We start from the raw sequence: 22836 nt of genomic DNA on the forward strand, positions 1-22836 counted from the left end.
AATTAACACAACACTGTAAATTAACTATACTTCAATTTAAAAAACGGTTAAAGACAAAAGGTATATCACCTCTGTAAAATAAAACTCTAAATTTTGTGTGTATGGCTCTGAGAATACATACACCAGACTGACATAAAATTCTAGTAGCTCATTCCTATACAGGGGACAAATCTGTTTCAGAGACTGCAACTTTAAAGAGCTTTAAATACATGTAGTCTGTTTGCCAATATCTAACAGAACATAATGTATTTTTCACAAAGATTAGCGAATTTCTCATTGTACCATTACTCCCAGACTAATCAAAGGTAAATAAAGAATACTGCAACCAAGGGAAAAATTAAGTAGATTGGGCGATCACTGCAATTAGGTTTTGAAGAACAAAGGCATTTAAGAAAGGGACTAGCACATATCATCCAAATTCAAGATGGGCTTTCCTGCATATCTACAACAGCAAGAAATTGGAAATGTATAAAGTAGCCCATGTGAATTGCATTCAGAATATAATGAGGACCTTGGAGAAAACCTGAATTAACCATTCACACAGATATCTCCAAAGAAAATGAAAAAGAACAAGACATGAAAGGGGTATAGGGCACTCATAGGTTCTAACATGGACAAACTATATTACCCAAATGCTTTAGAAGATACCACACTTTAAAATTAATCTTGCTCTATAGCTCTACAGAGTCAACAGTGAGACACTAGGAGATATGACAACCAATAAAAGAACAAACAAACGTACACATGATTACAATAGGCCCGAATGGAAACTTAAAACTGTCTAGAAATACTTAAGCAGAAATAGGACTCTTCTTCATTACTGCAGTTCACCCCTGCAATAAACCAGGGTCAGTGTCTTTTATTTATGTGTAAACCCACATTCCTTGTAGGCAGACTGACCTAGGTTGCAGTCATGTATCCCAGTGCGCTAATATATATCATACATTATAAGATTGGGAGAAACAAAAGCTAAGTGTTTGAGGATCGAGTTGGGCTGACACTCACCACAAATTTCTCACCATTCTGCTCCACATGTTTGTATGTGGGGACCGATATGGGCACTGCTTGCTTTTCTGTGTAATCATAAAATGATTGTCCCAACGAGTCGTCACTGGGATCTAGATTATCTGCCTCATGAGGAGGTACCGATAACACTGTCAAGATCAATTCCTTCTCGCCTGCTCGGATCAGGTCCACCACCTGCTTGTGTGTCGCCCCCTCAACATTCACGCCGTTCCTAAGGGGAAAAAGGGAAAAAGACAATCCCATAAACCAGAAGGGTCCAAACACCTTAGAGCTCCACCCTCCTGCCCCCACTCCAGTGTCATGAAGTATGAACTAGAAAAGAAGAAGGATCAGTTTGGTTCCAGAAAAGCTGTTTATGTTTTTACAAATCATAATGTGAAAAAGTGTGTGTGAACTTAAGGCAGGGGGGAAAAATGGTAACATCTGAGAAGACCTACTCTTCCTCTATACTTGAACTCCAGCCTTAGGAAAACACACAGGAAGGAAGGTGAAGCTGAAGAGGAAACAAAGCTTTTAAAGCCAAAGCGTCCAATTTCCTCATCCTAACTAAGCATGTATACAATACAATAAAGTGACTTTTAACAATCCTGTCATTTGAACTGTTCTGTGTCCTTTATAAACCTCCTGGAACTGGGAATTTCATTAAAAGAAAAATTTTACAAAATGCGCTTCCTTAATTTGTAAAGACTCAAAAAGTGTGACTGACTTAAGATAGTTATCTGGCATTTGTATCTGATTTCTCCCCATATATTCAAGTCAGACAACTTCATTTTTCCTTATATCAAGTTTCATTACCTTGGGAATTAAATGATCATATCCTCATACACACTAGTTTCTTCTATCACTCAGTTTTAAGAAAAGCAAGGAGATAACATCTCTAAAATTTTATTATCTAACCCAACATCCTTTGTTCTCTCCCAATCACTTCAATTAGTCTCTTTTAGGAGTCTATCTACTTTTTTTCTGTTCTGTGCTGTCTCAGCCCTGTGTAATCAGTTCAAACTAAAAAATGTACAGTTAAGGTTACATAGTAAATCAACCTACGCATTCTCCTTCCTGTTCCACTGTGTATATAAAGGCTAAAACTAGGAAAAGTACAAGGTTTGGAAGAACAATAATTTTGTCAAGAAAGATGCTGAGTCTCACAAAACTCACTCAGCAAACTGAGCTACGTTCCCAGAATGCTGACCCAGCCTGCTATCTCAGCAAAAACCACTAGGCAGCTAGCTGACCTGGAGGCTCCCTCCATGGCTATCCCCAGAGGGTGAGGGAATACACACCTGGCCTTTAGTCAATGGGACAAGAGCTTATTTACCCTTTAAACGTCTTCAGTCCTGTTCCAAACCATTAGGGTTTTTCCTTCTTGAAAATGATGCTAAGCTTAGTAACAAGCCTTCCACCAACTTTTCAATCACTAGAATTCTCTGTCAGCATATGGTATCTGAAATATCCATTTATATAAACAGAACAGGCAGGAGATCATCCAGCCAAGCCTCCTTCCTTATTTCAGGTCTAACAATCTAGCCAGTAAATTCAGCACTCTTGACGTTTCACAACCTAAAATCTAACTTACACACATACACACACACACACATATAAATAGAGCAATTTTACAACTGGCTAGCTATAGAAGAAAATCAGCCCCCGATGGAAATTTCAGCTTTTAAAGTTCAGATCAGGTCAGACCAGTGACCAGAAGAAGCAGTCAGTTCTTTAACCACAAAGCAGGATGATAAAATAGAAAATGGGCTTTGGAATGAGACCTACATGGGCTTAAATCCTGGCCCTGCCAGAACTGATCTTAATCAAGTCATTTAATCTTTCTTACCATTGCTTTCCACATCTATAAAATGGAGACAATAAGTCCCTAACAGATCACTGTAAAGATTAACATTACATGTAATGTAACATGTAACTTGCTAAGATCAATGCCTGAACACTCACATTAGAAGGTATATTAAGGAAAGAAGTACTATGTAGCTATGTGTTATGAACAGATTTTGGTTAAAGAAGAAATGGACAACTAAATTTGGGGACTGGTAAAGGATTTCATCTAAATCTTTGATCTAATTAGCAGTTCTCGGAAAATGTTTTGATGGTAGAAGAAATAAAATTGAAAAAGTAAAAGTTAAAAAATCAACATAGAAAATTTGATCTAGCCCTAGGAATCAGCTTAACTTACAAATATCCTTAAGTTTAAAAAAAAAAGTGAAAAACTAACACTTCAGAGACTGAAGAAAACACCTTATATACTAAAAATGTGATTTTTATGTGAATACAATCAACTTTATGAGATGAGCTCTTGTGAAAAAAGTTAAGAAGCAATGCTCCACTCTTATTTTTCAGCTCCCTAATTCTTACCCTTCAAAGGATTCCTAATCTGGGGTACTCTGTTGATAGGCTTGTGGTGGCGGCGGAGGAAAATCAGTGAACCCCTACAGAAATTGTATGCAAAATTGTATTTGGCTACATATATGCATTTTTTTTTTTCAGGGAAGAGGGCTAACAGCTTTCATCCGCTTCAAAAAGGAGTATGTAATCTCAGAAAGGTTAAGAACTACTGCTTTCAATACACACCTCCACTCATTCAGTTTTCAAGTTAGAATACACTGCTCCTATGGGCCCCTCACAGAAATAAACCCTGAAAATCGGCAGAGAAACAGGTGAGGCTTACTCTTAAGAGCAGCCATCAAGCAAAGAAATTTGCTTGGGTTTCACTTCTTTAACAGTAAGACCACACTTCAAATTGGCTATCATCCCAAATCCCTCTTTAAAAAAAAAAAACAGCAAAGAATTACCAGTGTCATATTCTAAACACACTTGGTAATACTTATCTGGTTCAATTACAGAAGGAATACTATACATTCGACAATTTAATACAAGCTGGAAACTTCTTCAGAGAATGAAATGGGTCAGTAAAAACCCCAGGATGTCGGATTTCAAAAAGAGTCCTCCATCCTCAAGAATTAAGAGGCCTTCATACTCATAAAAATATTTATGATACCCCCTTTCTACAGGAATGCTACTATATCAGGCTCATATTAGGTGTGGCCCAGTCTAATCAATTCTGAAGACATAAATGAATGTAAAATATAAATTCTGCAATAAAGGGAACTTGCAGCACTATAGACTTCTGGTTCAAAGTGTGGGTTTTGGAGTTAAGAGAGACTTCAGTTTAAATACCAATTGTTCCATTTAACAGATGAGACATTAGGTAAATAATTCAATCTCAATCTTATTTAACTTCAATTTCTTAACCCAAATGGGTCTAATAATATCCTCAGCTAACAGAGTTGCTCTAAGACCTCAAATGAGATAAAGCTCTAGAATACAGTAGTCACTCAACAAATGGTAGTTACTCATGTGATATTAATTATATCAGCTGGACAAGCAGGTTGGTAGTATTTGGGGCTCCTGATGATACAAACCCTTTCTACGAACAATTTCCCTTGCTTTTGTCTATGTAACATAATCTAGTTGCCATTCATTTGAAAATAAATGACTGAACTCTCAGCCAGTGATAATAATAGGAATCACAAGATAATCAACTTCAAAAGCGAACTACCACATTAGAGAACCATTAAATCCTACACCACACAAAAGTAACTAACCATCCAGTAGGTTCTACCCATCAATGCTTCTTCCACAAAGAAAGGCTTAAACACATCATCAAAATTTTTCAACAGATACATGATTAAACAAATACAGCGAAATGTTAATTACAGAATCCAGATGGTAGGTAAAACAGGTATTCACGTGCAATTCTTCACGTTTTCCGTATTTTTGAAATTTTTCGTAATACATTGTGGAGGGGAAAAAGGCTTCTTTCCAAGCCTCCAAAAAATCCACAACTAAGGCCCATTTTTTTTCCCTTTAGGCAATTAGATGATATCCAATTCATTTGTGCCTTCAACATTTTAAAGATACACTTTGATAATTTTAATAAAATGCCCCTCAATTTTTACATAAGACCAAAATTTGGCCCTATCAAGAGGCCTTTAACTAGCTAGTAAGAGTGACTTCAAGCCTTCCCTGGTGGTTCAGATAGTAAAGAATCTGCCTGCAATGCAGGAGACCTGGGTTCAATCCCTGGGTCTGCAAGATCCACCAGAGAAGGGAACAGCAACCCACCGCAGTATTCTTGCCTACAGAATTCCATGGACAGAGGAGCCTGGTGGACTACAGCCCATGGGGTCACAAAGTCAGACATGAATGAGCAACTAATACTTTCACTTCTCAAAGTTAGCCAGCTGGGGAAACTGCAAAACTAATATAAATACTCCCAAAAAGCAAGAAAAAAAATGCTCTAAATAGTCAGGATTTGTATACAGTTTATGAAGGAACCTATATATCATGAAAGTAGGTATGGATGGAGATATGACAGAGTCAATCACTACATGTGGCACAGGAAGGAGCCCTTCCGTGTGGCAAGCACAATATCACCTTGACCCCCTGTGACATGCAGGAAAGCAGTTACAGTGTAGTTAGTCTGAAGCCTGTAAAAAACAGACAATAAATTCCTATAACTGCAAGCAGTAGGACACACTCCAATTCTAGAGGTTAAAGCATAATGGCTACATGTTCACAGAACAGTTAAATTAAAAAAGAAGTTTTGCCAAGGATATGGAATAATCAGAAATCTCCTACATTGCTGATGGGAGCATAAAGCCAAAACAATCTGGCAGTTTCTTTAATACTTATTTTTATTTATTTTGCGGCTCCGGGTCTTAGGTGTAGTACCTGGGATCTTTATTTGCAGCATGCAAACTTAGCTGTGCCATGTGGAATCTGGTTCCCCCACCAGGGACTGAACCCAGGCCCCCAGCACTGGGAGCTTGGAGTCTTAGCCACTGGACCACGAGGGGAGTCTCTGGCAGTTTCTCATCATGTTAAACATACATTTACTATATGACCTAGTATTTCCACTCATAGGTATCTACCCAAAAGAAATGAAAACATGTCCATACAGACAGTTAGAGTCAAATGTTCACTGAAGCTTTATTGATCATGGTCCAAAACTGAAAACAACCAAATGTCAAGAGGTAAACAGAAAACCTGTGGCATATTCATGAAATGGAGTATTATTCAGCAATGAAAAGGACCAAACTACTGATGTCCACAATATGGATGAAACCCAAAAACACACTGAGCAAAGAAGACAGAAAAGAATCTGTTTGATTTGATTCCATTTATTTGAAGCTCCAAAATAGACAAAACTATCCTAAAGTGATAATAATCAGATGGTAGGGAATAACACACACAAGGAAGCTTTCTAAAGTAACAGATGTGCTCTGTATCTTGACTGGTGTGGTAAATCTATACTTTTCTCAAATTTAAAATTGTCAAAATGTGTGCATGTAAACTAAGTGCGTATATAAGTTAAACCTCAATAAAGCTGACTTTAAAATTATACAATATCCTCATTTATAAATGTGAAATAGTAGTCATCAGAGTGAAAGAGCCTCTATTCAACTTTTAGGTTACTCCAAATTTTTTTTTTTTTTTTGCTGTTATTGAATAATGTTATGAAGATCCTAGTAGATGAATCCATACACATATCTGCAATACAAAATTGTTTAATGGATAAAACATACTTTTTCCTTCACCTCCCACATCTTTGTGGAAAATAAACTAAGCCTTCAATACTTTCATGTCTTACAAGACTAGTTCACAGAAATAATAAAGACAAAATTAAACCAGAACTAGTTTTATCCCTACTACTGATCTGGCATTGTCTTAACCTCCTATAAACAACAGAACACGCATGTTATTTTGAGCGCAGTGTAGCTAAGAACCTCAGCAATGGATGATTATAAAGTTAAGCCAGAGAGCAACAGCATCTCTCTCAAGTTTATTAAAACCATAATGTGAGAAACAAACTTCAAACTCACTCAACACTTAATTAATACTACTACATTCTAAACATAATCGATCTTTTTAGGAGTCCTAGAATCCCCTTGTTAAATTTTTAAGCATTCAAAACTATAAAGCATTTTCTTCCCACAGAGTATTTGAAAAAGAATTTGTTTAACCAAATAGCTAACATTAGAAAAACTTTTAATGACACTGGAGTACATCAAGCAAATGGACTTACAACTCTTGAAAAATATTCAGGAAGACTATATGCAAACTGGGAAAAGTCTGTACAGTATGCAATATGCAAAAAACAAAGACTGTATTTTGGAGGTTTTTCCATTTAAAATATAAAAATATCCATTGTGATTATGAGCACATAAGATATTTTTGTGCCAAAAATAGGCACGATATGTAAAATATGAAAATAACTGAGTTAGGGTAATTATGGAACTATGGGTAATTTTTTAAACTTAACAAAGTTTTTCCATCTTTTCAATTATACAAAGCTTTTTAAACAAACTATCTTCTCTGTAATATATCTTTTTGGAAACTGGGTGAACACCTTACAAGTTGGAGAAAAACACTCCCCTGACACTTTAAAAGAAAGACATTTCCTTTGACTTTTCACTGGTTGTGACTGCCCAGTTGGGTAGTTATCCTAGACACTAGACTATAAAAAGAAACCACTCTACTGAAATGTAAAGACATGTCCTTTTAAATTCTGCAGTTAAATTGGCTGGTTTAGGTTGACTTCTTTTCATCCACCTGTGCTTCTTTGCTACCTTACTTAGGCAAACAATCAAGTCAGAGAATATTTTTATTGACTAATTGTCTCAAGAATGATACTGTACTCTGCCCTTACACTCTGGAGATAAGGGACTCAGGCATGCATAAGCAATGAAAATAGCCAAAGGAACTCAAGCTTGAACTTGTCCACACCACTGTATAATTCCAGATTACTAAATATCAAGAACTTTTTGGAATTCTGTTGCAGAAATAACATTTTAGAACACCTAATTTACTGATAGGAAAAGAGAAATACAACTAGAGAAAGTAAATGATCAAAGGTTTCTAAAATGTTTGCACTTTTTTTTAATAAACAGTAAATCTGGTTAACGATTTTAAAGGTGCAAAACTATTATCTCAATTACGATTAATGTTAACATACGGAAAATGAGACGATGACTATATAAATAGGTAAAATCCTCTTGGAAAGCAATTTCACTGGTAATACGCATCTAAAGTCATAAAAATGTTCATGTTCTTTCAACCCCAAGTGGCCTGAGGATTTAGCCTAAGGAAATCGCCAAAATATGAGTTCCATGAAGACAAGAACTTTATAGTGGCATGTAGACCATTCTCAACTATTTGTGGGAAGAAACGAAACAATTCTGAACACGGAAAAAGCAAAGTGCAAGTATGCTCATCATTATTTAGGTTGTTTCCAATTTCTGTTCTTATAAAAAGTCAACAATAGGGGAAAATGAATGGTCAAGAAAATTATGGTAAAACAATTTGACTATAAAGCAATCATTTAAAATTTTAAATATGAACAAGATAATCTAGACATATGTTTGAGTCAATGCTAAGAAATGGATAACAAAAATGCAACTTCTAAAAGATAACATGGGAGAAAATCTAAGTGATGGGTATGACAATGAGATTTTAAACAACAAAAATGTGATCCATGAAAAAAAACTGCTAAGATGAATTTTATTAAAATTAAAAATGTCTACTCTGCAAGATACTATTAAGAGAATGAAAAACAAGCCACAGACTAGGAGAAAATATTTGGAAAATATATCTGATAAAAGACTTGTATTCAAAATATAAAAGAACCTTAAAACTTAAAACTCAACAGTAAAAAAGCTAAAAACAGACAAAATGTCTGAACAGACACTTCTGAAAAAACATATACAGATGGCAAATAAGCATATAAAAGTTACTCAACATCATTCATCATGAGAGAACTGCAAATAACATTAAACACCTATTTGAATGGGTTTTTAAAAAATGATAATATCAAATGATGGTTAAGATGTGAAGCAACAGCAACTCATTCAATGGTATAGCCACTTTGGAAGACAGTTTGACAGTTTCTTTAAAAGCTAAACATAGTCTCACCAATAATATCCAACAATCACACTCTTAGGTATTTACTCAACAGAGTTTACAACTTATAGTCACACAAAAACCAGCACATAAATGTTTATGGCAGTTTTATTCATAATTGCCAAAACCTGAAAGCAATCAAGATGTCTTTTATAAGTGAATGGATAGACAAAAATGGTACATCTAGACAATGGAATATTATTCAGCTATAAAAAGAAATAAGCTCTCAAGCCATGAAAAGACATGAGGGAATTTTAAATGCATATTGCCAAGGGAAAGAAGCCAATCTGAAATGGCATTGTATGATTCCAATTAATTACATGACATTTCAGAAAAGGCAAATATCAGTAGGCTGCTAGGGCTTTGGATGGAGTGGAGGGATGAATAAGTGAAGCAGGGGGGATTTTTACTGCAGTGAAACTGCTCTGTATGAGACTGTAACACTGCATACATGACAGGATGCACTTGTCAAAACCTACAGAACTTTAAAACACAAAGTGTAAACCTTAAACCTTCAACAGAAAATCGGATTAAAGATTTACTGACCATGGCCCCGCCCATCAGAACAAGACCCAGTTTCCCCCTCAGTCTCTCCATCAGGAAGCTTCCATAAGCCTCTTATCCTTCTCCATCAGAGGGCAGACAGATAGCCACAGTCACAGAAAACTAACCAATCTGATCACATGGACCACAGCCTTGTCTAACTCAATGAAACTATGAGCTGTGCCATGTAAGGCCACCCAAGACGGACAGGTCATGCTGAAGAGTTCTGACAAAATGTGGCCCACTGGAGAAGGGAATGGCAAACCACTTCAGTATTCTTGCCTTGTGAACCCCATGAACAGTATGAAAAGGCAAAAAGATAGGACATTGAAAGATGAACTCCCCAGGTCGGTAGGTGCCCAACATGCTACTGGAGATCAGTGGAGAAATAACTCCAGAAAGAATGAAGAGATGGAGCCAAAGCAAAAACAACACCCAGTTGTGGATGTGACTGGTGATAGAAGTAGTCTAATGCTGTAAAGAACAATACTGCATAGGAAGCTGGAATGTTAGGTCCATGAATCAAGGTAAATTAGTAGTAGTCAAACAGGAGACAGCAAGAGTGAACATCAACATTTTAGGAATCAGTGAACTAAAATGGACTGGAATGGGTGAATTTAACTCAGATGACCATTATATCTACTACTACTACTACCATATCTACTACTAGGCAAGAATCCTTAGAAGAAATGGAGTAGCCATCATGGTCAACAAGAGTCCAAAATGCAGTACTTGGATGCAATCTCAAAAACGACAGAATAATCTCTGTTCGTTTCCAAGGCAAACCATTCAACATCACAGTAATCCAAGTCTGTGCCCCAACCAGTAATGCTGAAGAAGCTGAAGCTGAACGGTTCTATGAACTAACATCCAAAAAAGATGTCCTTTTCATTATAAGGGACTGGAATGCAAAAGTAGGAAGTCAAGAAATACCTGGAGCAACAGGCAAATCTGGCCTTGGAGTACAGAATGAAACAGGGCAAAGGCTAATAGAGTTTTGCCAAGAGAACACACTGGTCATAGCAAACACCTTCTTCCAACAACACAACAGAAGCCTCTACACATAGACATCACCAAATGGTCAACACCGAAATCAGACTGATTATATTCTTTGCAGCCAAAGATGGAGAAGCTCTATACAGTCAGCAAAAACAAGACCAGGAGCTGACTGTGGCTCGGTTCATGAACTGCTTATTGCCAAATTCAGATTTAAATTGAAGGAAGTGGGGAAAACCACCAGACTAATCAGGTATGATCTAAATAAAATCTCTTACGATTATACAGTGGAAGTGACAAAAAGATTCAAGGGATTAGATCTGACAGACAAAGTGCCTGAAGAACTATGGATGGAGGTTCATGACACTTTACAGGAGACAGGGATCAAGACCATCCCCAAGAAAACGAAATGCAAAAAGGCAAAATGGTTGTCTGAAGAGGCCTTACAAATAGCTGTGAAAAGAAGAGAAGCAAAAGCCAAAGGAGAAAAGGAAAGATACACCCATTTGAATGCAGAATTCCAAACAATACCAAGCAGAGACAAGAAAGCCTTCCTCAGTGATCAGTGCAAAGAAATAGAGGAAAACAAGAGAATGGGAAAGACGAGATCTCTTCAAGAAAATCAGAGGTACCAAAGGAACTTTTCATGCAAAGATGGGCACAATAAAGGACAGAAATGGTATGGACCTAACAGAAGTAGAAGATACTAAGAAGAGGTGGCAAGAATACACAGAAGAACTATACAAAAAAGATCTTCACGATGCAGATAACCACGATGGTGTGATCACTCACCTAGAGCCAGACATCCTGGAATGTGAAGTCAAATGGGTCTTAGGAAACATCACTACAAACAAAGCTAGTGGAGGTGATGGAATTCCAACTGAGCTATTTCAAATCCTAAATGATGATGCTGTGAAAGTGCTGCACTGAATATGTCAGCAAATTTGGAAAACTCAGCAGTGGCCACAGGACTGGAAAAGGTCAGTTTTCATTCCAATCCCAAAGAAAGGCAATGCCAAAGAATGCTCAAACTACCGCACAATTGCACTCATCTCACATGCTAGCAAAGTAATGCTCAAAATTCTCCAAGCCAGGCTTCAACAGTACGTGAATCGTGAACTTCCAGATGTTCAAGCTGGATTTAGAAGAGGCAAAGGAACCAGAGATCAAATTGCCAACATCCACTGGATCGTTGAAAAACCAGAGAGTTCCAGAAAAACATCTATTTCTGCTTTATTGAGTATGCCAAAGCCTTTGACTGTGTGGATCACAACAAACTGTGGAAAATTCTTCAAGAGATGAGAATTCCAGGCCATATGACCTGCCTCTTGAGAAATATGTATGCGTGTCAAGAAGCAACAGTTAGAACTGGAACAACGGACTAGTTCCAAATCGGGAAAGGAGTACATCAAAGCTGTATATTGTCACCCTGCTTATTTAACTTATATGCAGAATACATCATGAGATGAAGCACAAGCTGAAATCAAGACTGCCGGGAGAAATATCAATAACTCAGATATGCAGATGACACCACCCTTATGGCAGAAAGCAAAGAAGAACTAAAGAGCCTCTTGATGAAAGTGAAAGAGAGTGAAAAGCTGGCTTAAAACTCAACATTCAGAAAACTAAGATCATGGCATCCAGTCACATCACTTCATGGCAAATAGATTCACTTCATGGCAAACAGATGGGGAAACTGTGGAAAACAGTGACAGACTATTTTGTCAGGCTCCAAAATCACTACAGATGGTGACTGCAGCCATGAAATTAAAAGACGCTTGCTCCTTGGAGGAAAAACTATGACCAACCTAGATAGCATATTAAAAAGTAGAGACATTACTTTGCCAACAAAGGTCCATCTAGTCAAAGCTATGGTTTTTCCAATAGTCATGTATGGATGTGAGAGTTGGACTATAAAGAAAGCTGAGCGCTGAAGAATTGATGCTTTTCAACTGTGGTGTTGGAGAAGACTCTTGGGAGCAAGATTCAACCAGTTCATCCTAAAGGAAATCAGTTCTGAATATTCATTGGTAGGACTGATGCTAAAGCTGAAACTCCAATCCTTTGGCCGCCAATGCATAGAACTGACTCGTTGGAAAAGACCCTGATGCTGGCAAAGACTGAAGGCAAGAGGAGATGAGAACGATAGAGGATGAGATGGTTGGATGGCATCACCAATTCAATGGACATGAGTTTGAGTAAACTCCAGGAATTGGAGATGGACAGGGAGGCCTGGCATGCTGCAGTCCATGGGGTCGCAAAGAGTCGGACACAACTGAGTGACTGAACTGAAACCTTAAGATTTGCAAATTTTTCTTAAGTCAGTAAGTCCAGAGAATTCCAGTTGTGACAAGAGAGTCTAACTATATTTCAAATCTATTTCAAAAAGTCTCACTGAACAGGGTTGGCACAGGGAGAGGGAGTAGGCAGGGAGATACAGACCTAAGTATCTGGAAATGAACTCAAGGCCAAAGGGACTGCACGAAAGTACTATATTCTAGTCAATAAAGTTGTTTCCCACGGGGTACTGGTTAACAATTCTGGTATTGCTACATATGTATACTGGAACTGAACAATTAAGTAAATAAAGGCTGGATGCAGGGAGTCAAGTTCCTCAATGTCGGAGTGAAAATGAACAGATCAGCAAGGGGAAGGGGACAAAACATCCATATAGTAATGAAGAAAAGCCAGAGACATCAGAAAGAACTCATGTTTAAGTTTCTACAGATACAGATGGTTACATATAGAAATGTTTATAGATATGTAGACATAAAAGTGAAATCGCTCAGTCGTGTCCGACTCTTTGTGACCCCATGGACTGTATGTAGCCTACCAGGCTTCTCCGTCCATAGGATTTTCTGGGCAAAGGTACTGGAGTGGGTTGCCATTTCCTTCTACAGAGGGTCTTCCTGAAGGGATCGAACCCAGGTCTACCTGCACTGCAGGCAGACACTTTACCCTCCAAGCCACTAGAGAAGCTCATAGATAGATATGTAGAGGTGAGTGAAAAAGTTGGCTTAAAACTCAACAAGTGAAAAAGTTGGCTTAAAACTCAACATTCAAAAAACTAAGATCATGGCATCCAGTCACATCACTTCATGGCAAATAGATGGAGAAACAACAGAAACAGTGACACACTATTTTGGGGGCTCCAATATCACTGCAGATGGGGACCGCAGCCATGAAATTAAAAGATGCTTTGTTCCTTGGAAGGAAAACTACAACAAACCTAGAGAGCATATTAAAAAGAGACATTACTTTGCTGACAAAGGTCCATCTAGTCAAAGCTATGGTTTTTCCAATAGTCATGTATGGATGTGAGAGTTGGACTACAAAGAAAGCTGAGCACCAAAGAATGGATGTTTTTCAACTGTGGTGTTGGAGAAGACTCTTGAGATTCCCTTGGACTGCAAGGAGATCAAATCAGTCAATCCTAAAGGAAATCAGTCCTGAATCCTCATTGCAAGGACTGATGCTAAAGCTGAAACTCCAATACTCTGGCCACCTGATGCAAAGAACTGACTCATTGGCAAAGACCCTGATGCTGGGAAAGACTGAAGGCAAGAGGAGAAGGGGGCGACAGAGGATGAGATGGTTGGATGGCATCACTGACTTGATGGACATGAGTTTGAGCAAGCTCTGGGAGTTGGTAATGGACAGGGAAGCCTGGCGTGCTGCAGTCCATGGGGTTGCAAAGAGTTGGACATGACTTAGTAACTGAACTCAACTCATGAATATACACAGGGGTTTATAAACACACATATTTCTTTGCTCTATCAGCTGAGAGGGTCTAAAAGAAGGTACACCCTTGTACCAAGAACCATACCTAATGCCCAGACCTTGGTTTCTAGTCATATGCTTCAATAAAAAGAACCAGTGCCTCTGGGAGAAATGACTGATTCTAGGACTGGAGCAGGAAATACCCAAGATGAGCCTAGAGCATTCTGTAGTACCAGAAAGTAAGAAAGTGCTCAAAAACAAAACAAAAAAACACACACTGATGAGAGGGTGGCAGAAGAGCACACAAGCCAAATGAAAAAGCTAGCAGTGGCCAATTCTGGAGCAACAAAATACAGTGGCGGTATTGGATTTTATAACCTAAGTGAAAAGCCAAAACGTTAGTCACTCAGTTGTGTCCAACTCTTTGCAACTGCATGGACTTGTTTAGGCAAGAATACTGAAGCGGGTAGTCATTCCCTACCCAACCCAGGAATCAAACCCAGGTCTCCAGGATTGCAGGTAGATTCTTACTGAGTGAGCCACAAGGGAAGCCCCTTATATAACACAAAGTATAAAATAAATAATTCATTAGCCCATACTGATACAAATAAATGACAGAATAAATACACAAAGAAGAGACATTCTACTCCTGTGTAGAATTCCAAATACATTATATAGTTACTACATACTAAAGGGGAAGAGCCCAAGTATGGGCTGCATATATAGTGACTCCTATCCAAAGTCTACAGTATGAAAAGGGGGGAGAGGAGAATATAGTAGGGAAACCTGGCAAATACTATTTTAGCCAGATGATCAAGGTCAATATAAACAGTCACAAATGATGATGATAAAATACACCCTTGATATGAACTGATGAAAATGGCACTTTACTTCTGTGACTGTCTTCCCAAAATTCCAATCTAATCATGAAAAAAACTCAGACAAATTCTAATAGTCAGGTGTACTATACTTGACCAGTACTCCTCAAAAATGTCAAGGTCATCAAAATCAAAGGAAAGACTAAGAAACCATCACAGCTAAGATGAGCCTAAGGAGACACGACAACTAAATGCAATGTGGTGTCCTGGATGGGATTCGGAAACAGAAAGACAACAGGTGAAAACTAAGGAAATCAGAATAAACTATGCGCTTCAGTTAGTAATAATGTATCAACATTATTTTAATAAATGTTAAAACAATTAACAAATAATCATACCAATATAAGATGTTCATAAGCAGAAACTGTTTGGGAGGAGTGGGGGATATACATACATGGAAACTATACTATCTTGGAAGCCCAAACTGTGGTAGAACTAGACAAAGGAATATTATCCAGCACTAGAAAGAAATGAGTTATCAAGCCATGAAAAGACATGAAGGACACTTAAATGTATATTACTGAGTAAAAGACGACAGTCTGAAAAGGATACATAGTATATGATTCCAACTATATGATAACCTGGGAAAGGCAAAACTATGGAGACAGTAAAAAGATTAGTTGCCAGTGCTTAGGGGGAGAAAGGAATGAATAAGCAGAGCACAGGGGATTTTTAGGGCAGTAAAAGTACTCTGTATGCAATAATGGCAGACACGTCCTTACAAATTTGTCCAAACCCATAGAGTACGCAACACCAAGAGTGAACCCTAAAATAAATCATGGACTCTGAGTGACAATGATGTATCAATGTAGGCTCATCAATTCTAACCATCTCTGGTGGAGGATGTTTACAATGGTGGAGGTTATGCATTCTATGGAGACCCCTAATTCACAAACTCTTGGTGCCTTTTTTAAGTATCAAAAGCAAAATGCAATATTTACACCAATATTTTAAAGCGCATCCAAAATTTTAGTGCTGGGCAAAAGAGTACTGCATTACTGTTAATAATAACAATAGAGTATGCCCTGTCGGGACTGAGAAACTTAAGAGTGTGTCAATGTGCATCTGGTCTTCCCAAAGAGGGAAAAAAGAATAAATAACTTGTCAAATAAGCTGCTCATCATCACTGGGACTTTTTAACCTTGGCTGGGTGTTCTATGCACAAAGAATGCTGTCTGAGGCAGTAAAAGCACAAATAAACCTCATCTGACTTTCAATCATAATACCTCCAGCCACAGTTAACAAGGGTTGATTACTTGGGAAGGAGTAATAGTCCTCAAACCTTCTAGTTTCAAGGCAATCAGGATACAAACATAATCCACACAGACAGACTTATTTCTAAATAAATTAATCTTATTTGTCATTCAATAAAAAAAGTATAATAAGGCTTAAGGTTTTCAGACATTTTTAAAATCAATATAAAATTATAATCAAGCTATTCAGAAGAAAAGTTCATTTGTTATCTGATAATTACCTACAAGGCCAATGGAACAACTTGACACCAAGAATAATAAACTTGTTCATTTCCCTCCTAATAGAATACAAAACTCTAGTCTTAGAATTTTTAAACAGCCTTCTATATTTAAAATTACCAAGGCTATAGATTTGCATTCCAGGTGGCCAGGACACAACTAGTTTACATGTTCCTTCCTAGCATAATTAATGGGTCCCTTTCATTCTCAAGTGTCTTGGTTTGTACCATCCACTACATAGTCTTCCCAGTTTTAGTACATTTTGCGCCTGGAAGGCTCCTGTAAATAGGCACATGGTCTCTGGGCACCTGCATTACTAGTTTAGATAACTAAGGGTAGAAAAGTACTTACTGGGACTTGGAGGAATTGCTCTAAACTTGTTCATTCCATTGTGGGGAGGCAGGATGGGAGAGGTTAGCAAGGAGGAATGAGACTTGAGGTCAACTGGGCTTAAGAAATGACCTGAGGCTGCCAGATTCCCCATCAAACCTAAAATTCCTTAGGGCAAAGACTACTTGTCATTCAGCTTCCTCTCCCCAGTGTCCAATATTGTATTTGTCATGTAGTAAGTACTCATTAAAATTTTTCCCTGGGGGTCTTCCCTGGTGGTTCCGTGGCAAAAAATCTGCTTGCCAATGGAGGTGACACAGGTACGATCCCTAGTCCGGGAAGATCCACATGTCGCAGAGCAACTAAGCCCAAGTGCCACAACTACTGACCCTCTGTGCTCTGGAGTCAGGGAACCGCAACTACTGAGAGCACGCGCTGCGGCTACTGAAGCCCACACACTCTAGAGCCCATGCTCCGCAGCAGAGGAGCTACCACAGTGAGAAGCCTGTGCCCCGCAACAAGACTCAGCACAGCCAAAAATAAGCAAGCAAATAAAAATTTAAAAAAATTTCCCCTGAATGAATGAAAGGTGATTATCAAGGCTAGCATATAAACTCATACTAGTTTTTCTTCAGGCACTTTCATAATTTCATTCCTTATTTTTAATTTTTATACTGGTTTCACTGTTTAGTGAAAGTGTGAAAGTGTTAGTCACTCAGTTGTGTCCAACCCTTTGTGACCCCGTGGACTGTTGCCTACCAGGCTTCTCTGTCCATCGAATTCTTCAGGCAAGGAAACTGGAGTGGGTTGCCATTCCCTTCTCCAGGAGATCTTCCCAAACCAGGGACCTAACTTGAGTCTCCTGCACTGCAGGAGATTCTTTACCGACTGAGCCACCAGGAAGATCCTGTTCACTTTAGAGGGAAGTACTAAAAATATTATGCAAGCTCTACATTTTTCAAGTTTTAGTATTAGTTACAGTTTTGTTTCCTATTATGGGAAGCAATAAAAATAATGCTTAAGAATAAAATATGACATTCAATTATGTAAGCAATTCAAAGTGAGGCTATGTTTTCCTTTACTGAAATATACTGAAAATAAAAGTTTTTATTAATTAAAAAAAATAAACCTTAATTCCAAGGATAGCAAAATGAGGTAAGAAGAAGGAATAAGAAACAGACATGCTGACATTTAAAAAGTAGCCTTTATTTTATGTTAATTCTGGGAATAAAATCTATTATAATTATACTGTTTCATCTCATAAAAAATAAATGCACACATAGTAAGAAAAAATTAAACACAATGGGTTTCCTCACATAATAGAGGCTAAATATTACCAGTAAAGTCTTAAAGAAATTTCTGATGCTAAAGCTGTAAAGATATACATTTATTTTGTCTGGATAATATTATTTTGCTTACTTACTTTTCAACTTCTATCTTTAAAAACTTGATCAGCATACAACAACTCTAGGAAAGTGAAACTGTTAGTTGCTCTCTCATATCCAACTCTATGCGACCCCATGGACTATTGCTCTCAGAGGGTCCTCTGTCCCTGGGGTTTTCCAGGCAAGAATACTGGCATGGATAGCCATTCCCTTCTTTAGGGGATCTTTCCAACCCAGGGATGGAACCCAGGTCTCCCACATAGAAGGCAGATTCTTTACCGTCTAAGCCACCAGCTGGATGTGAAAATGGGTTACTTCTTCGCAGTGTGGGATAATGAATGCTACAGGGAAGGAAGTTGCTAAGAGCCATAATAGTTTCCCTAACTTAACTCATTCTCTTCCTATGTACCCTATTTCTGAGGACACCTCAATCAGTTATTCACCAGCAAAACAAACATAATCAGTCCTAAATCATTTCTCAACACCAACTCAGGCTCTTGAGATCTGCTATAATTTGAACCATAGCCTTTACAGCCAATTTAAATGCAACTCCCAAATGTTTTTAGTTTGGTATATGGTGAAAGTTAAAGAATAAGATATACTTGCTTTATCAACAACCTTTGAGTTTGCAACTCAGGTAAATTACCAAAGAAGGCATCTTAATATTCTAAAGTTCTGTTTCATTACTATTTCTGAATTGCCACATAAAGCAATTAAAAGCATGATTCCTCATGTGATCAGATAAGTCCATTCTGGGGTGACAGACGGCACCCTGAATCCCAACATCCATTTCCTAAATATTCAACGAGTCTTCAGAGGTACTGTATTTGAGTGCGAGTAGAAGTGTAAGTCTATCACTACTATTGAAAAAGCAGCTGAAAATACCTTCATCTTTGGAAGAAGCCCTTAGAAATTAATAAAAAGAGAGATACTTTTTAAGTGATATGACCCACTAGCAATTAAATGCATCCTTTAATCCAAATTAAATTTGTGCCATTTCTTTTGAAAGCTGAGGAACACAGACTACAGTATAGTTTTTGTAAGCTATAATCTATTTCAACATATTAAGTGAGAAAAAAGTTACAGTAAGACTTTTTCCAAATTAGTTAACATAAAAGATAATTTTGTAGGCCAGGGAAATCTAAAATAATCTATCAGCACACAATTCATAAAGGGAAACTTCAGTGTCACATTTCCTTAGATTCAAAACACCAGGTAAAACAAAATTCATTGTCATTTCTAAGAAAAGAGATGTAAGCTACATACCTTGAGAAAACAGATCCAAAAAGTTTTTAACCCTACCAGAATCAAAATAATCATAACAGGTAAAAAGAATTAAGTAACCTTCATGGTACATTCAATAGAAAAACTATATACTTTATAAATTACAAATTTTATCATGATTAAACTGATCAGCAAAAGAAGTCAAAGAAGTTTTCAGAACTTTCACAGAGCTCATCACAATTTTCCAAGATCTCCAACCATTAAACTAATCAATGTCCCAATTTTCAGAACATACTAAATAAATATAACCAAAACTAGACAGACACACAGATATAAAAGCGCTGCGGGGGAAGTGGAGGAGTAGAGGGAGAGAGAAAACTTCCTGGTTAATTCACTGAATAGCTCCCCCTAAGAGTAATCGAGCTCTTGAACGCAGCTGGGAGAAAATCCACACAAGCAGCTGACTTCTCTGCCGACTGCTCTGTACTTTTCCAAACAGAAGTAAACTAGTTACTTGTGCCTGAAGTCCACGAATACATAAACCTGTCATTCTAGTCTTGCTCTACGGCCTGAGACAAGAATCTGCAGTATCAGAGAGCTTAAGGAAAAACAAATCATTTTTAAGAGATGTTTTCATAATAACGGAAGTTCACTGAAGGAAGTACACACAAGAGTCCTCAAATACAATACCTTACTCTGCAACTTTAATACCCTGCAAACAGGTGTATTTCCTCAACTATATGAGAGCTTTATTAGTTAGCAGAGAAAATAAGTAATAAACAAAAGAAGCTACACACATACTACTTAGCATTTGACTAACGTTATATCACATAAATTAATTCTTAAGTACCCCTCACATTACTGACAGCATAAATTCACTGTACAGTCTCCACCAATTCTTAAAACTTATTTGAAGAATCGTAAGAATTTTTTCATTCTAAAGGTAGACTGCACGTATAAGTCTTAGTACTGTATGTATTAAGTTCCTTCAGTCCCAACTCCCAAACATGCTGTATACACCAAAATAAAAGATTTAAAGGAGGCATCTTCAAATCAGAGGAGTGCAGCTAAAACAAAACATCTGTACGTCAGAGCACAAGTGGGCCTGTAGGACACAGGATCAACTGTAAACACAGTAGCAAGTACAGTCACGTAAAACATAGAGAAAGAGAAACGGTCACTTGGAAGCTGAACTGGACTGGGAGGTAAACTACACATACAAATTAAAGCCAACTAGCGCCTCATCTGCTACTCTCACCTCTGGGTATTAAAACTTAGTTGTCTTTAGTTCCCTTCTTTATATAATAGTACAAGACAGCCCAAGAGAGTAGATGCTCTGAAATTCTTCTAACAGTGATTCTCCTCTCTGGTCTTGTAAATGTTATTCAACCTCTTCAGATAAATAATTAAATAAAAACTAAATGCACAGGGAGTCCTGGTTATTAATGCACATACAACCATATTCTGACCTCAAAAAGAGTATAAAATCCAAACTTTTTAGCACTGCAATGAAAACTCTGTTTGATCTAACTTCAAGCAGTTAGATCTAACCCACCTGCAGTGCAGGTTTCTCAAGGGCAGGGATGCTGGGACTCTGTGACTCTTATGAGCCTAACAGTGTTTTACACATAGCTTGTGCTTAACTGTGGTATCAGGCTGAATATGAGGTGATGTTAGTGGGCCAATATCAGCAAAGTGACACTCTAAATCATTGTTTTTCAAACAGGGGATTACAACCTAATGAGTCAGGAAATTAATGCAGTGGGTCACCATCAGCATTCAAACAAAAAAATAAAATACTGAACAGACTAAAAAATACCAAGGTGCAAGATACTAGTAAATTCAGTTTCGGGAAACTTGTTTCAGGTGGGTTGTTGGGTTGTTGTTTTTAATTGGACTGAAATACAAAATGTTATCTCTTACTATGAGTTCCAATTAATATTTTTAAACTGCCTAGATAGTGTTTTTTCCAAATGTAGGCCTGGAGTAGTTTTTCCCCTAAATGTGGACCCATACATAGGCTCTTACTAGACTGCCCAAGGGAAGCACAGAAACTATCTATACAGCTGACAGTCAAAGAACAGAATGACCCTAACTGGCTCTAACCTAAACCACTACAATATCCTTTGTGTCATCATCTAACAAATGAACTCACCACAGATCATGCTCCCTAAGCGCCCTGCCGTGATCATAAATCGTAAATGTTTGCTTGTCAACTGAGCCTCTTTGCTTATCTACGGATCATAAGAATTATTCCCAATGGGACTTATCTAAAAAAACAATTATCCTTGAGAGCATGGTAACAAACTGTCTCCTGAAACAAACTGTAAAGTAGTGGCTGCAAAGAGAACTGTCCTCCACAGTAACTTACATGACCCAGACAAATCTTCATGTTCCTAACAAAAGATCTTTTTCCTGGTCACAGCAATGTTGCGGATGTCATTTCTGAGGGGAAAACAATGCTATTTTCAAATTTAATTGTATTATTTTGCTGCCCTACTACCTATGGAATTAAAAGTATTTCTCGGGGTTACAGTTAGAATTGTCATGTTCTCTTCACTGATAAAGATAGCAAAAAATGACTATTTTGTCCCTGTCTTCCACCCAATTTAACAGTAAGAGAAACAGGGTAAATAAAGTTATAAAATAGTTCCGCTTCAAAACTATAGAACTAAAGTTCAGTTGTTACCCAGCTTCACAGGAATGTAACTGGATTTTAAGAATTTTCAGTGACTTCAGTCAAGAATAGTTGACCTCCGTGTCTCACAATGCTATTATGAAGATCAAATCAAACATAAAAACACTGTGCAAACTGTGCTGTGTGCTTAGCTGCTCAGTTGTGTCTGACTCTTTGCCACCCTAGGGACCATGGCCCACCAGGCTCCTCTGTCCATAGGATTCTCCAGGCAAGAATACTGGAGTGGGCTGCCATGCCCTCCTCCAGGGGATCTTCCCAACCCAGGCTCTCCCACTGCAGGCAGATTCTTTACCATCTGAGCCACCAGGAAAGCCACTATACAAACTGCAAAGTGATATGATTATTATTACTATTAACTTGTTCTACCTCTTAACTCTCATCTTTATTACAACAGCTCAGCAAGATTCAATGGCATCATCAACTGAATGGACATGAGTTCAAGCAAACTCCCAGAGATAGTGAAGGACAGGGAAGCCTGGCGTGCTGCAGTCCATAGGGTCACAAAGAGTTGGACATGGCTAAGCAACTGAACAACAAGCAACATTCAATAAATAAAGTACAGATGACTAGATATAATAGTCCATTATCTACTGAAC

General features: G+C 37.8%; 1 protein-coding gene across 2 annotated transcripts in view; it reads right to left on the bottom strand.

The window, feature by feature from the left end:
- Positions 1 to 22836, bottom strand: part of SNX27 (sorting nexin 27) — an 80849-nt gene that overhangs the window by 53156 nt on the left and 4857 nt on the right. For both annotated transcript variants that reach the window (XM_055584287.1, XM_055584286.1), the window contains exon 2: positions 1006 to 1237. In XM_055584287.1, the coding sequence (XP_055440262.1) occupies positions 1006 to 1237 (232 nt within the window). The remainder of the gene's footprint in view (positions 1 to 1005; positions 1238 to 22836) is intronic.

Source organism: Bubalus kerabau, chromosome 6 (assembly GCF_029407905.1).
Source record: "Bubalus kerabau isolate K-KA32 ecotype Philippines breed swamp buffalo chromosome 6, PCC_UOA_SB_1v2, whole genome shotgun sequence".
Classification (NCBI taxonomy): Eukaryota; Metazoa; Chordata; class Mammalia; order Artiodactyla; family Bovidae; genus Bubalus; species Bubalus kerabau.